The sequence below is a fragment of the Lacerta agilis genome, chromosome 15 (genome assembly GCF_009819535.1).
Source record: "Lacerta agilis isolate rLacAgi1 chromosome 15, rLacAgi1.pri, whole genome shotgun sequence".
Lineage (NCBI taxonomy): Eukaryota > Metazoa > Chordata > Lepidosauria > Squamata > Lacertidae > Lacerta > Lacerta agilis.
The window spans coordinates 37,026,734-37,042,830 of record NC_046326.1 but is presented as its reverse complement, the minus strand read 5'-3'; the positions used below and the strand labels follow the sequence as shown (position 1 = coordinate 37,042,830).

At 45.5% G+C, this 16,097-nt stretch overlaps 1 protein-coding gene across 6 annotated transcripts in view; it reads right to left on the bottom strand.

Moving 5' to 3' along the window:
• SYNRG (synergin gamma) overlaps positions 1-16,097 on the bottom strand; it is a 54,109-nt gene that overhangs the window by 19,694 nt on the left and 18,318 nt on the right. For all 6 annotated transcript variants that reach the window (XM_033172288.1, XM_033172287.1, XM_033172290.1 and 3 more), the window contains 4 exons: positions 14,795-14,931; positions 11,414-11,532; positions 9,734-9,796; positions 2,781-3,704 (listed from right to left, as the gene is read on the bottom strand). In XM_033172288.1, coding sequence (XP_033028179.1) covers positions 2,781-3,704; positions 9,734-9,796; positions 11,414-11,532; positions 14,795-14,931 — 1,243 coding nt within the window. The remainder of the gene's footprint in view (positions 1-2,780; positions 3,705-9,733; positions 9,797-11,413; positions 11,533-14,794; positions 14,932-16,097) is intronic.

Below are 16,097 nucleotides of genomic sequence, written 5' to 3'. Positions count from 1 at the left end.
GTGATCCATTTCTGAGCCTTGACCGAGGTTAGGGCATAGGAAGCATTAGGACTGAACTGGCTCCTTTGAGGAATACATTGGAGTTGGCACTAGAAAGTAAGATTCCATTGCAGTCTTGGAAAAGACAAACAAACAAACAAACAAACAAACCCTGTCAGCCTCCTGATTATCAACACTCAAAAAGTTTAACACACTTTGCATCAAAGAACATGATCTGCTTAACCCAGCATTTGGACCCAAGATCCATCTCTCTACACAAATCAAACGGCAAGTGTCTATCATTGAATTGCTACGGACACCAAACTCATCTCTGGGAAACGAGCCACATATAAAGATACTGACACGATAAGATTAGAAAAATAGTAGGAAAAAGGTGCTTTTGGAAAAACCCAAAGTAAAAACTTCCAAGAACACACATTTTGTAGGTGCCAGGGAACTGAGCAACCCAACAGGCCATAATACCCATGCATTTTAACATACAAAAAAATGTTTTCATTCTTCACCAAGAAGAATTATTTCCTGATATTTTGCACCCTGTTAGAGGAATTATCCATATCTAAAGCCACCAACAGTCCCTCCCTGCCTTCACCACTTAAAAAATGATTGTAATATGGTAAATTTCTGCTCTACCCAATATCTGGGGGGGAAGGGAATTTTAGTACATGTGAAAATAAGTGATGCTTGCAGCAATAGCCTTCCTGCCACAAATAATACTGGCGCTGAATAATACTTTTTAGTTTTTGTTTCGGAATACTGTCATTTCTCTCCTGTTTTTAAAGGCCACAAAAAGCTTAGTTCATTGCTTTCCCACTCTTATTTTTACAGGCTTAAAAAAAGAGCACAAACCAAAAACAGGGCACGTGTATGAAGTTTTAACGAGCTGAAACCAAACTGGATTTCTATGCTTTCACTCTAATTTCATAAAGGAAATCTAAAAAGGAAAGGGGGGAAGATTCCTAAATGGTTACACACAAGATCCCCTTGGCTTTTGGAAAGCTTGCAAACGCATGAGCCCCCACCACAATTTGGCAGCCAAGGTCAGAACCTTGCGAGGCAGACCAGTCAAAAGGGCCCTTCCCATCTAAACACCATGGAGCTCAGCTGGAAGAGGCCCAAACCATTCGCTTTTGCTAGGTAGTTACAGTCACCTGATGCTTAATGCAGAGCTATGGGATAATTTCTATGGGGAAGTGTCTTCCACCGTACCAGCGGCAGACGTGTGCGGATCCAGATTCGCAACACAAGGTGGCATGTCCCATTTTTACAAAAAGTCAATTATTTGCACAGAGACAGGTAGGCTCCGTAAAGTCACGATGTGGGCATCAAGTATAGATTTTGATGCCGATACACACCACTGGGAACCTTAAGGGCAGAGCCACACTATGCATTTTAAGCATGTTTAAAGGACATGACTTCCCCACCCCAAAGAATCCTGGGGACTGTAGTTTTCTCCTGACAGACCTACAATTCCTAGTGCCCTTAAACTACAGGTTCCCGGATTCTTTGGGGAGGTGATATGCTTTGCATGTGTGTTGGGTGTGCTTTAAATGCGTGGCGTGGATCTGCCCTGAATAAAATGTGTTGTGGCGAAAACATTCTGACCTTACAAAAGCCACAGACATCTTTGGACCCAAGTACTGACCTTCGTGTACAAAAACAGAACATAAAGCAGCAATCCCGGCCAAAGAGGCCTCCCCGTTCTGAGCACTGATCAGAGTTCTGCGTTAGCCTTTTGTTATTCCCCTGCCAAGAGGTCGCCCATGCCTGGCAACTTGTGCAAATACAACGTGGCAGCTATACCATTCGAAGATTATGAGGGTGCAAAGACCGCATGAGGCAGAATTTCAGAATACAGGTAGAGGGGCTGGGAACGGAAATTCACAATACAGATAGAGGGCCTGTAGAAGATGCTAACACTGGTTATGCCTTAAACTGAGTAAAATAATAATTAAAAAGGTATGACTCCCTCACCTTGCGGCCATGGTTTAGCAATGTTGCTAACCATGGTTAAGGTTAACCTGCGCTTCGGTTTGATGAGGACTTGTAACCACTGCTTCAAGTGGGTTATCAAATCCTAGCTGAACTAAATTGCCACATAGCTTGAGCATCAGTGCTAAGGTATCGCTTCAATGTAGTTAAGGCAGCAAGAGGGAGTTCGCCACACCCACCCACCTCCCAAAAAAAGAGACTGGGGAAGGATCTGAGGCTGGCTCACCATCTTATTGCCAAAAGGGAGCCGGTATTACGTCTGCAGTGGACCTTGGAGATGCACACCAAACTTCTTGAGAGATGTGCCACATTCACTCTGACATTGCTACTTTACAGATCTTCAGAGATGAATGAGGTCTCCAAGAGCAGACGGGTCTCTTTCCAAAGAGGAGCAACCCTTGGCACAGTGGGATGGGGCCAAGGTTAACTTGCAAATTAATTAGATAACACCTATGGAGTCTTGAGGCAGCCTCTTGTTGGCAGCAGTCTTGTCTTGGACACCCTCAGGGAGTGGGGCCATGAACACAAGAGGTCTCCCCCCCCCCCAGGAACTGGAGCTGCTAAGAGAGCGTTGGCAATACTACACGGCACAGGATCTACCTCAAACCGTCCAAATCAAAAAAATATGTCAAAGAAAAATGTGTAATACTGCTTGGTTAAGAGATTAGCAGCTTGCCAAAGAACACAAGTTCAGGGGACCAGCACATAATACTGAAATTCAGTTCGGGGGGCAACACTTTTAGACATTTCCATTGCCTTTCGTTACCAGAGCAATCTAACTAGTTCCTCACCTGCGGCTGGCGGATGCTGACCACTAACGGTTGGCAGATCCAAAGAGCTATCAGACATGACATGCTTAAGGTCTCCTCCCACGTCCGCCAGCTTCATGTCAAACTGGACAGAGAGAGCATCTTCAGAGTCTTCCTTGCCCACACTGCTCCCCCCGATGGACGGGAGGTCCAGAGACTTGACCGAAGCAGAGTCCTCTTTCGCATGCTTGAAAGCTGCCAGTTTGTCGACCAGCGATTTCTCGGAACTGGAGGAAAACTTGTTCGAGTGGAAGTCGGCAAAGTCGTCCTCGCTTTTCACGGACGAAGGGGTGTGGTCTTTCAGTTCTTCAAAGCCTATGCCGGGGCCGTCCAGAGACAGCTGTTTGAAGATGTCGTATTTGGTGGAGGCGGGGGCCGAGCTCTGACCGCTCTTCAGAGTGTTGGCTAAGGAGCCAGCGGGAGGAATGGGGCTGGCCTCTTGCTTGAGCGAAGAGCCGGCGCTGTTATTGAAAGCCATGAAGTCTGCAAATTCATCCTGAGTGGCGGCCGAGGTAGAATTCGACAACCCCGCAAAGAGATTGAAGTCGGCAAAGTCGTCGGGCAGGATCGAGCTGTTGCCGGGTGCCGGCAGAGTCGCAGGAGCGGCAGAAGCTGGAGGTGGTGGTGCAGGGAAAGTCGGCTGCTGGGGGGAGTTGTAGGCGGGCGGAAAGGGAAGAGGTCTGTTCTCGCCGGCAGGGGCCAAGGAAAACAGATCCAGGTCCGCCAGGTTCAGAGAAGGCTTTCCTTGCGGCAGCGGCGGCTTCGACTGTGCAGGTAGAGAAGGGAAAGGCGGAGGGAAAGGTTTGTCTTTCATCGGCGGGTCTAGCGGCGAGATGCTGTCGGCGGTTTTGAAATCTGTGAAGCCGTCATCTGCTCCGGCAGACTTGAACTCTGCAAAGCTGTCTCCTGAAGAGCAGGGCAAAGGAGGAAAACGTCAGTAGGATTCTCGAGAGCGACATATGTGACTCTCTCAGCTGAGCAATAAACGTATTAATTCGCACAAATGCTCAAAATGGCTTACGGGTAATTTGTTTGTTTTGTTCACTTCCCATCTCAGTTCTTCCCAAGGGCTCAAGGCAAATAATGTGTGTGTGTGTGTGTGTGTGTGTGTGTGTGTGTGTGTGTTGGCAGGCAGCAAGCACAAGCCAGTCAAAATCAAGCGTTTTAAAGTCCCATAGATTTCAACAAGGGAGATTTAAAATTCTACTGAAGATGACCATTCAAACCAATGGGACATCTTTGATCAATACATTTTCTTATTTTCACATATATTTTCAATCCTAAAGCATTCTGTGATTTCCTGTATTGGGGATAATTTAGTTTATCTTGGGTCTTTCTTTCATACGCTGGAATTATGAACAGAGGTATAGTCTGCATTTAATTCAGGCATTACAGCCTTTCAGTAGGAATAATTTTTCACAACTGTTTTTCCTGTCCCTCCCCAAGGCAGACTTATTCCCCAGTTTTGTATAATACACCAAAACGACCACCCATTTCTGAAAAGGACTTCTCAGCCAAGTGGAAAACCCCTGCACACGGGGGAGCTGAGTGGGTTACAATGACAAAAAAAAAACAACTAGCCTGCCCCAAGAGAAATTTTGAACCAAACTACTGTCTCAAATACCAATGAAGTGATGTACACATGGGTAGTCCACATGATGCCCTGAACTACAACCCCCGTCATCCCTGACCATTGGTCATGCTAGCTAGCTGGAGTCCAACAAATATATGAGGGAGTGTGTGTCACAGGTTAGCTACCCCTAATGAAAAGTAATCAGAAGAAATACAGTCCCACGCAGGCCATGTTCACACGTGATCAACTCTCAGTTTAGAAAGTCAAAGTGTGTACACACTTTGTGTAGCTGCTTTGCTCCCACTTCATTCTTCCCTTCACACGAGTGAACCAACAAACCAGCGAGCCCCAGTTAACTATAGTTTCCGGTTGCATCCAGACCAGGAAACCATGGTCAATGGCTTCCAAACCACCATAATTTGAAGCTGTGACTTACAAGTTGGTTTCCAAATCCTGGCTTGTTTGGAAGACATGAACCATAGTTTCCTCATTCACATGTAACAGGCAATAATGGTCAACTGCAGCTTCCTGGCTTGTTTCGATTTACATGTGAAGAGCAAAGCAGCTTTGTGCAGGTTCCTGAAGTCTATGCACCTCTCAACTTATTAAACAGAGTTTTTTATCACGGGCATGCGGCCAGTGGGATATGGCTAAATTGTGCTGTGGTCGTCTGGTTATTGAGAAGGGGTTTCCTAGAAGCATGGATAACTTGTCTGGGGTGGGGAAGAGAATCAGCTGCTATCACTGTTTCATAGGTGGGCACAAATGCTTTCTACATAACTAAAAAGCTGTGATTATACGTGCTTAATTGTATTAGTCCATCAACAGTATTGTAATGAGCTTTGATAAAAGAAGAATGCAGCTTGTCTAGATTACAAAACTGTAATTATGTGCTGCAAGAACTGACGCAAATTGCCTTCGTTTGCATAATTTATACAAGTCAAAGAACTCGATTTTCTTTGGGGTAGAAATGTACCCCGCCCCCCGGCAGTGTAGAGCACCCATAGCTCTTAAGGCACTAGCTATTCAGAAGCAACAGCCCATCTGGTGGCAAAGTGAGATAAGCTTCAATTTCAATTTAAGCATTTCATATATTTATTATATAGTGAATCAAATTGATCAGTCAATCAATCACCTGATGCCATTCCCCGAGTGTCCCTGATTTTACAGGTTAGGTGGGTAGTTCTTATCGGGGTGGGGGAGAAACCCGATTCAGTTTTCACTTAAAGGCAAATCTACCTCATTTAGACGAAACAACACGACTCAAAATGCAGGTAAGCTTTCAAAATCCGCACTGCTCTGAATTTTGCAATGCGCCTACCCAGCCAAGTAACATGTGCAAGAGTGGTTTGGGTAAAGTGTGTATAAAAATGCTGACATTTGTGAAAATTAACTTACAAAATGCATCGCATATGGGGAGATCGCTTTGCAAAAATGTGTATTTTAGCCAAAGCTGTATACTAGAATTTGCACTAAAATCCCTATGAATTTTCATGAAGACTTAAAGAAAACACACGCAACACACACAGTGCAAACTCATGCAGAAACGTGGAGAGCTGAACTTTAGACTGGACAAAATAGAACCTGAGAGAAACAAACATGGACGAACTTGCCCATCCCTAAGTTATCATCTAGGTGGCTTTTTTTTCTGGGGGTGCCTCAATCCATCAATTTCTTTTTTTTTATTCTGCTTGGAGTTAATTATTTAGTGTCCCTGTTTTGTACTGTCCTCGTCGGCAATGTAATGCTATCTCTTGGGGAAATAATAGTAAAAAAGAATAAATAACCCAGTTTATCTAAACAGCTTGTCTCCTGTTCCCAAGAATGGTGGTGGCCAGCCTTCCTTTCTTAAGCTAGCTCCATGTTAACGAATCAGGAAGGCAAGTAGATGGTTCCTTAGTGGGAGACAGTTGTTGGAAGATGACAAAACATCTTACGTACAAAAAGCTTAAGACATTGTAAATCGGCTTGCCTGAGGTCCCACAAAACTTCTTGCTGGTTTTGCTACAGCAAACTAGCATGCTTGACCCTCTGGAAGTTATTAGAAGATGGTTTCATGATACACAAATATCTCTGAAATGGAGTTTGGAGGAGATGATACCACTCCAGATAAGGACAGCAGGCAGCAGTGTTTATGTATGTTTGCAGTAACCACAAGAGCAGAGTTTTTGGGGGGAGTGGAGAGGAGGTTCAACAAGGAGAAACTGAGCCAGGTTATAGGCTGGAAATGACTTTGGCTTATCTGGTGTGGACCAGAGGGCTCTGCTGCTTGCCAGGTGTGCCCATTCCACAACTTATATGCTAACAGGAGGCTGAGCATCCAATCCTGGCACCCAAAGAAATGTGAGTGTGTCTGAATGGGCATGTTGAAAGTCAGAAAGGCCAAACCTGTGTGAACAAGAACTGAGCAAGAAGAGCAAACAGCCTCTTGTGCAGTCTGGATTCTTGTAGGGATATTTTCCGAAGCCTCTTTCACATGCGTTCTAGGTCATGCTTGGGTATACTAGGCGGCCTGGAAGCATGATGCTGGAAATCCCTGCCCTACTTCAACTTTCTCCAGTTATCACTTGTGTACATGTTGTTACCTTAGAACAGGATGCTTAGGAACGTAGGAAGCTGCCTTATACTGGGTCAGACCACAGCCACATCTCTCTCAGTACTGCTTACACAGACTGGCAGTAGTTCTCCTGGGTTTCAGGCAGAGGATATTCCCAGCTATATTTGGAGATGCCAGGAATTGAACCTGGGACCTTCTGCATGCAGGGCAGGGGCTCTAGACACTGAGCTACAGCCGCTCTCTTAAGACACTAGATCTGCCTTACACAGAGCCAGACCACATAGTTGGCCCCATTTAATTAGCATAATTTTGATTAACCCATTCACCAGCAGGACATATTTACACAGAAGCTGGTGTTAAAATATGTCTGCTTTACTTCAAAGGTAATGCAATGCAAGCTTCTATCTATATCTACTCACACACAGAGAGGTTTTGCTTTTTCATATTTCAATTCACCGTCACCACGAAAACAGAAAACCCAGTTAAGTCAGTTTCACAAATGCTGCCGTAAGTTAACAGAAAGAGCAAATCAACGCTTCGGCCCAATTTAAGCTGTGGCAAAGGTCGGCAAGGTGGGGTAGCAACAGTCACCTGGCTTCCAGTTGCCTGTGATGCTGCTGCATACAAGGATGGAGAGGAGGGGCAAGGGAGTGGTGAGGTTGGTGCAGTGCAAACACTCCAGCAGAGCCAATCCAGAACTCCAACTGGTACATTGACTCCGCACCAACCTTGCACCAGCCAGGATGCAACAGTAACGTGGGTGTTTGGAGGTGAGCAATGCTGCCCCACCACCCGCTACTGAGGGAAAAGATACTGAGGTCACATCAAACAGAACTCCTGTTACGTGGACCTGGTTCTTTCAGGTGGTGCAACCTCCAGCTTTCCCAGACGGGGATAAAAGCACCTTTGTGAAACTGACGTCAACCCAAACCGAGGCAAGGTACAGCAAAACTCAACTTACTGGTGGGCTGCAAGCTTTTCCGTTAGAAATGTAAGCTGGTGAAAGGGTTAAAAGTGACAAGAAGGCAATTCAAAACCATCTTCTCCTTCTCTGAAATACTGGGCGGGCTCAGACTTTTTTCCATGCAGAGCCAACCCTTTCTTTGGTGCAACACTCCAACCTGATTAAGGGTGTTGGAGATCTCAAAATGTTGCCACGATTTTGTGACTTTTTTGTTGCTGACCTTAATAAAGGCATTTTTGCAACTGTCGACTTTTTGAGTGATACGCCAGGCAGCTTCGCAGATAAAACATTCTGTACTTCCTTCAGGGAGAGGCTCCCTAGGAAGTCTCCAGTCTTGGCACTGGCAAAGCTGAAGTCCTGCTTAGCTTTAAAACTGTTAATTAACATATCGGCAGTCTAAAGTCATCTAAAGGTTTGCAAACATATACGTGAGATGTATAGTAAAAGTTAATCTTACCTAATAGAGTCTTAAAGTCTTAAGGTCGACGTGTACTGGTTGCTTAGAGTTAGGTGACTCAAAGTACGTTTGTGATATTTAAAGAAAAATTAAAGTGTGTTCTAATAAAGATTTAAAGGGTCTCTCATTATTCCAGCTGAAGAAGAATCTCCAAAACAGGGCCTTGTCCTGGTGCATTTCACCTGGTATATAAACTTTAAGAAATAAATCTATCCATAAGAGACTTGAAAAACTTGCATCAACTAAATCATCATTGTGGCCTGAGTTCTTGTTTTTCTACTATTTTCTGCATCTCTTCTATCAAGAACTCCAGCTTTTAAAGTTAAAACTGTTAATGGCATTCCAAGTCTCCAAAGCAGTCGCCTCCAATTTTCACTTGTTACACTGAGACGATGGAAAGCTTGCGTTACAGTCCAGTTATTGAGAAACTGAGACTCTTAATGCATTTCCCCTGGTCTCAATTATTGAAATGCACACAGCATCTGATGAAGCAGCCTGTAGCCCACTGAGTTCATTAGCCATAGCATGTTTGCCAGTCTTTTGAAAAAGGTGCTTTTGAAAAACAGGACTCTAGTCCATTTTGATCCAGGAAACTGCATCTTTCCCAGACAAATGTAACTACGCCGTCCTTGGGGACCTTATGGAAATGAGCTTTCCTGGAAACAGCTATGAGAAAGCTGTACTTTTGTTGCAGTTATATAAAATGGCAATAAACAGAGAAGGAAGAAGGCTCATTGCAGCATTTTCCCACAGCCTGAAAGAGCTGAGAAAGAAATGCCTAGCTTTGAAAAGCAGCTGCATATTAACAGGCATTTAAGCCAGAACCTGCACTCTTTTCCTAACAGCTGGGATTGATGGAGGTTGCAGTCCAGCAACCGAGGCAGCACGAAGGTTGCTTCAATTATTTAAAGTAGGGTGGCCCCCAACCTCTGAGTCCACTGACTCCCTTGATGAGCTTGCCACTGACCCCAACCCAACTTCTTAGGAATGTAAATGAGACAAAGTCAAGGAATATTAAAAGCAGCTTCCTTTGTTGGGTAGGGAAAGAGGGAAAGAGGGGTGTTAGAATTGTGACACTGTAAAAAAAAAGTTTAAAAACTCTGCACCTCTAGTCCCCATTGAACACGTGTGTGTGTGTGTGTGTGTGTGAGAGAGAGAGAGAGAGAGAGAGAGAGAGAGAGAGAGAGATGGGGGGGGGATTGAATATTCACCACTTTGGGAAACCCTGGCTTAAATAAATGTCTACACATACAATATTAATGCCCTGAGATTGGTGTGGGTAGGATTTTTGCCAAACCTACAGAGACCCTTTAAACAACCTGAAAAAGAAGCACAGAATCAAACAAGGCAAAGATTTCAAGGTTTGGAAATCTGGCACACTTACCTAAGGGCTTACTCTCAGGCTGCTGCTCCAGCACTCGAAAAGCACTGTACTTGTCTCCATAATCTATTGTGGGTATAATTTATTATTATTATTATTATTGAAAATTCAGTCACAATATAGTTAAATTAAGGCTGGAATAAAAGACACACACACACACGTTAAAAATTGGCACATTACGTAAAGTGTTTGCGTGACTGTCTTTAGATCAGCCGTTAAAGAAATAATTCTTTCTGAGATGTGTTCTTGGGCACTTCTTGAGAAAAATCAGTTGCTTTCTCCTTTACTTTTCCTGGTGATCAACATGCCTCCCCTTCCCCCCTCCCCTTTGTTTCCCAATCCTACCTTGCAGCCTAGACATTTTTTTTTTTTTTTAATAATGATTTTTAACAGCCTAGACATTTTGTAGTAGCCGTTGGAAGGAGGAATTATGCTGCTCAGGAATCTCAGGGGAAGGGTCATATTTCAGTGGCAGAGCATCTGCTTTGCATGCAAAAGCTCTTCTGTTCCATGCTCAGCCTCTCCAGGTAAGGCCTGGAAAGACCCAGGTCAGAATCTCTGGAGAGCTGCTGCCAGCCAGGGCAGACAATACTGAGCTAGATGGGCCAATGTCCTGACTCAATATAAGGGAGCTCCCTAAGTAATTGAGTCCCACTGTGCTCAGTTGTGGCTTATTCCCTGTGTTCTGTTTAGAGCCATCCTCTCTCCAAAGGGCTGTCCGTTCTAGTTTAAAGAACTCTAAAGAGGAAGAGCAGGAGTGCCCATCAACAGCTAGTACCTGGATAAGAATCAGCAGGCACAGAGTCGAAAGTCTTCATCACATCGCTAAGCGATATGGCGGTTTCATTTCAATTATAGTCCCTGTGCCTACATTTGCATCTGTGCATAGCAATCAGCAAGTGCAGGTTTTGTGCAAATCGGTGTCCCCCATACAACAATCAATATTCCTTGCACATAGAAATCAATGATTTCAAGGGCAAAGGCTTTAGCTTAGTGTTTCTTTTATTATTTATTACAATTATAGCCTACCTTTCCTCCAAGGAGCTTAAGGTGGTGTACAAAGCTCCCCCCCCCCCGTTTCATCCTCACAACAACCCTGTGAGGTAGGTTAGGCTGAGAGGCCCAGAGGTCACCCAGTGGGGATCTGAACCCTCGTCGGCTGGGTCCTAGCCCAGCACTTTGATCAAGACATCACACTGGATGCAGATTTACACCAAGGTTATTCGTATATCCCACCTCTCCTCCAAGGAGCTCAAGGCGGCCTACATGGATCTCACTCTCTCCATATTAGCCTCACACGTGATGGCTTCACGCTTGGATCTGGTGCATGTGGAGGGAAAGGCAAACCTGGGAAATGGGGAAAGGCAGGGCCGGCCCACCCATGAGGTCAGGGAAGGCGGCTGCCTCAAGCACAGCAGACCCCAATGTTACTCTTTTCTTCCCCCCTTGTTCCTGATGTATATCTCCACTCACCCCTCCTTCCCTGGTGGGGACCGGGGCAAGGGGTGACATTTCTTTGTTTGCCTCGGGTACCAAAATGTCTTGGGCCACTCAAGGGGAAAGGAGATATGTTCCCAGCACCACCTGCGACCCTTCCTAGACGAGTGATCAACCCGTTAAAGGTCGTAACAAAGGGGAACAAACAGGAGTGCACCAATGCATTAAACAGCTGCTTTTTTTTACCTCCAAGCGAAGCTGTGCTTTCTGTAGCCTTGTCGGTGGCAATCCCTTTGAAAACGGCGTACTTATCCACAGCGGGCGGCATCTTCGCGCCGGAGAGTGGGATCAGCATCGGAGGGGCGCTGCATAAAAAAAGCAAGGGAACGGGAAAATGTGAGGAGAGGGCTCAGCACAAAGGCCCTTGCTCCCACAGAGACAGGCTCAGTTGTCAGAGAAGGTGTTCTCTGGGAATGGAGACAAGGATGGGCTGGGAGAGATCTTGATGCAAGAACAGCTTCTGGTGGCCTGAGAGGGCACTTCTACTTGTGGCAGAGCACAGGGTAGGACTTCTACAGCGATGGGGGAGAAACATCAGACTCTCCAGGTGTATCTGGCTCTCAGAACTCTCCCAGGCTTGAACCCTCCCTGGCCCCACATCACATTTGAACTGAGATAATGCCTCTTACCAGTCTGGATGGAGGATTGGGGGGGGGGTCAACTAGCCCAGTGTTTTTCAACCTTTTTTGGGCAAAGGCACACTTGTTTCATGAAAAAAATCACGAGGCACACCACCATTAGAAAATGTTAAAAAATTTAACTCTGTGCCTATATTGACTATATATAAAGTAATTTTTCAATTTTTCCCACGGCACACTAGTGTGCCGCGGAACAGTGGTTGAAAAACACTGAACTAGCCTACTGTAATATTTACATCCTTTGCCCCTCCCACTTTTGCCTCTGGCCCCACCTACCACTGGCATGTGGTGTGTGCGTCCCCCCCCCCCCAGGAAGCTGGTCCAGAAGGCAATGTGGTCCTTGGGCTGGAAAAGGTTCCCTACCCTCATTCAAGGGTGAAGAAAACCACACACACACACACACATATATGCAATGCTGAAATTTATGCCGCAAGGCTAAGAGAGGGAAGGAAAAAAATCAGTAACGAGCTGCATGGCGTTCCCCCACCCCTTTACCACCTACATAGATTTTGCTCCGAATTGACAGTCCCTACCTTAAGCCAAAAATCATCAGTTTGAGTTTAAAAGGGAGGGCAGAACAATTAGACGGGCGCAAAAAAAAAAAATCCCGGCAAAAAGGAAGAGGAAGGAGATTTCTGGCCCACCCGGAACCTGTCTTCTTGCATCCTTTTCTCACACACCTGTTCCCTCTGTCATCCATCCACCACCACCCCCCTTTCATTTTGGATAAATCCACCATTTCCTCTCTTATCTTTATTTATTTGAACAATTTATATACATCTTAACGACAACCGTCTCTAAGTGGTGTACAAGAACCTACAACACAGATTGATAAAAATCAATCCAAAGTATAAAATCAGACTTTAATTAAAATGCCTGCTGGAATTTAAAAAAAATCTATTTTGTAGGCACTGTAAGTTCAACAGGGAAGGTGGAAGGCGATGTACAAAATTCAATAGAAAAAGCTAAAAAGCAGTTAAATACACACTGATCTAGTTGATTAAGCATCAAAACACTGCAGCTCCCATGCAAATCTATGTTTCGTTGTGGTGGGGAAAAGCAAAGCCACCCCTGGATTAGCTGCACCACACGACTCACGTATTTTATCTTCCTACTGACAGCTCGGAACAGAATCCTCAACATTAAAACAACTCATGCTTTTGTTTAACCTCAAATCCATGCCACCAAATTGAAAATATGGATTTCTGTGGGATTCACAGATACAGGGTTGTTTTTTGTTGCTTTTTTAAATGGACCGGGAGCAAGCCTCTTTCAAATAAACCTCCTTATCAGTGGCCTACAAGCTGAGCGGTTCACAGATGCATGCTAATGGGGCCTCATGTAGCCTGCAGAAGGGGGAAGAGAGGGGGGCTACACAAATCAAGAGAGCAAGAGGTAACATTTATGGAAATCTTATGCAAGCTCACACCGGGTATCTAGCAGGATGCTGTACGGCAAGTCTAATCACCAGCCATCTGTAGAGCTGGAAACTTCTCCCCCACCCCTCCACCCTCCAGAAATAAGTCTTTCAAACAACTAGACCAGCATATTAGACTGTAAACAATTACGCCACTCCAGAGGGGAGGTGCAGTCACACGGGAAAGAGACGCAGGTGAGGCTTTTCCAGGAAAAACAACCTCTCCCTTCCACAGCTACATATCTGCTGACTCACACCCCAATTAGACCGTCACGGGCGGACATTTCCTGTGCCAAAGATGAATGGCTGCAACGCATTCTACATATTTATATGTAGCGGCTTCTAAGTGCAAGAGTAAAGGTAATACAGTGGTACCTTGGTTTGCATACGTTTTGGATTACAAACACATCAAACCCGGAAGTGCATGTACCGGTTTGCAACCTTTTTTGGGATTACAACCCTCTTTTTTGGATTACGAACAATATATATATATATTTTTGGAGGCCCTATTGGCAAAAGCGCGCCTTGGGTTACAACCTGTTTTGGTTTACAAACGGACCTCCGGAACGGATTATGGTTGTAAACGAAGGTACCAATGTATGCAATAAAAAGAAGGCTAGAATGGCTAAATCATAATTTCTGTGTTTATGGTATATGTCATTAAACATAATTACTGTTACTTATTGCAATAATACAGTCGAACCTCTACTTATCAGTGCCTCTTCTTACGGTCATTCCAAGCCGTGACCGCGGCAAACTCAGAAGTAACTGGCGGGTTTGCCACCGTTCGCACATGCGCAGAAGTGGGCAATCGTCGTTCACACACACACAGAAGCAGGCAATTTCCCCCAGCGCCTGCGCACAACGGCACCTTTTCCAGGGACCCGTTTCGACCTCCGGATGGACCTCCGGAACGGATTATGGTCGCAAATAGAGGTTCCACTGTATCAGCAATTCATTTCAATGCAAGATACAGTGAAGAAAACAGGGAGCTGTCTTATATCAAGGCTCCACCTAAACTGACAGGCAGCAGGTCTCCAGGTTTCTCACCCAGCCCTAATTGGAGATGCTAGAGATTGACCCTGGGGCACTTGGGAGTGCAAAATAGATGCTCTACTACTGAACCACAGGCCTTCCCTGGGGGGCAGGGCAGGGAAGCAAGATTCCAGTCATCATGGTTCTGAATTATACCTACTCTCCAAGGTTTCAAATGGGATTTCCTGGAGATGCTGCGGATTGAACCTGGGACTTCTTGCCTCCAAATCACATGATCACTGAGCTATAATTGTTCCCCATTTACAAGAGAACTAACCAGTGGCTCTCCTGCAAAGCTTGGGCATGATTGGCCTAAAACGTAACTGGATCTGGTTTAGAATGAGGCATGGACATATTCCTGTTTCTATGTCTCCGAAGTGGGAAGATGTGAAAAGCTATTTTTGTTTTGACACACAAGTTTACACATACCTGCCAGCAAAAACCCCTACAGTAAAAGTACGTTTTAAAATCCTCTACCTGCTCTGGTGCTGTGCTGCGCACGCCTTGCTCGATCCAGATACTTCTCCCTGGAAATCTGTAAAGGTGTCATCAAGCCCTCCAGACTTAGAAGCGTCCTGGAAATCTTGGAAGTCGTCATCATCCTGTTTGGCTGCCTAGATTAATATGAAATCATAAAGACCCCTGTCAGGATCTTCCCCAGTGCTGCTCATGAGTAACAACAGAGCCTCTTTTGAAAACTTGAAGCTATTTATTAAGCATTGCTATTTACAAGCGGAGCTAGTCAAAAACATGACCATTCAATCACTATCAGAATCCAGAAGTACATTCCTTCGGCACCCTGAAACGATGTCTCCTGGGTCCTCTAGCCCCCCTGCGCTGTGCCTGTGTCGGAAGCTGTGGGCTTCTGTCCGATCTTGTCTGGCTGGTGGTGCTGGGTCTTTCAGCAGTGTCACAGAGCCCTTGCTCCACTCCCTCGCTTGGAGAGAATTCCTGTGATAAGCTGGATGAGGAGGAGGAGGAGGAGGAGAGCAATCTTGTACCTAGCTGCTTTGCATTCTTTAAAACTAACCAGCAGTGGTGTAGTGGTTAAGAGTGGTAGACTCGTAATCTGGGGAACCGGGTTCACGTCTCCGCTCCTCCACATGCAGCTGCTGGGTGACCTTGGGCTAGTCACACTTCTCTGAAGTCTCTCAGCCCCACTCACCTCACAGAGTGTTTGTTGTGGGGGAGGAAGGGGAAGGATAATGTTAGCCGCTTTGAGACTCCTTCGGGTAGTGATAAAGCGGGATATCAAATCCAAACTCCTCCTCCTCTTCTTCTTCTTCTTCTTCTTCTTCTTCTTCTATGTATTTTGTTATTTATTGGCTACTCCTAAAGTTCCCAGGAGGCTTCCAATGGCAGAGATGCACACTTTTCCTTCTCTTCCATTAAAACCAGAAGCTTGCCTTGTTCCTGCACCCCAAAAGATTTGCTTTCTTAGTGCACAGGAGAAAGAAGCATTGGCTTTCGGAGGAGGGTGTTTGTAGAGCTTCTGCCTGAGTCACTGACATGGGAAAGAGCTGTGCTTTGAACAGTGACTCATGCAGAGAGTCCTCATGGAATCATAGAGTTGGAAGGGACCACAAGAGTCATCTAGGCCAACCCCCCTTGCAATGCAGGAATCTTTTGCCCAACGTGGGGCTCGAACCCACAGCCCTGAGATTAAGAGTCGCGCACTCTACTGACTGAGCTATTCCAGCTAGCAGTAATTCTGCTGCATGTCTGCACCATGAGTGACTGGGTGAACCTATCACACGGCTTACAGATGCACAGCAGAGGC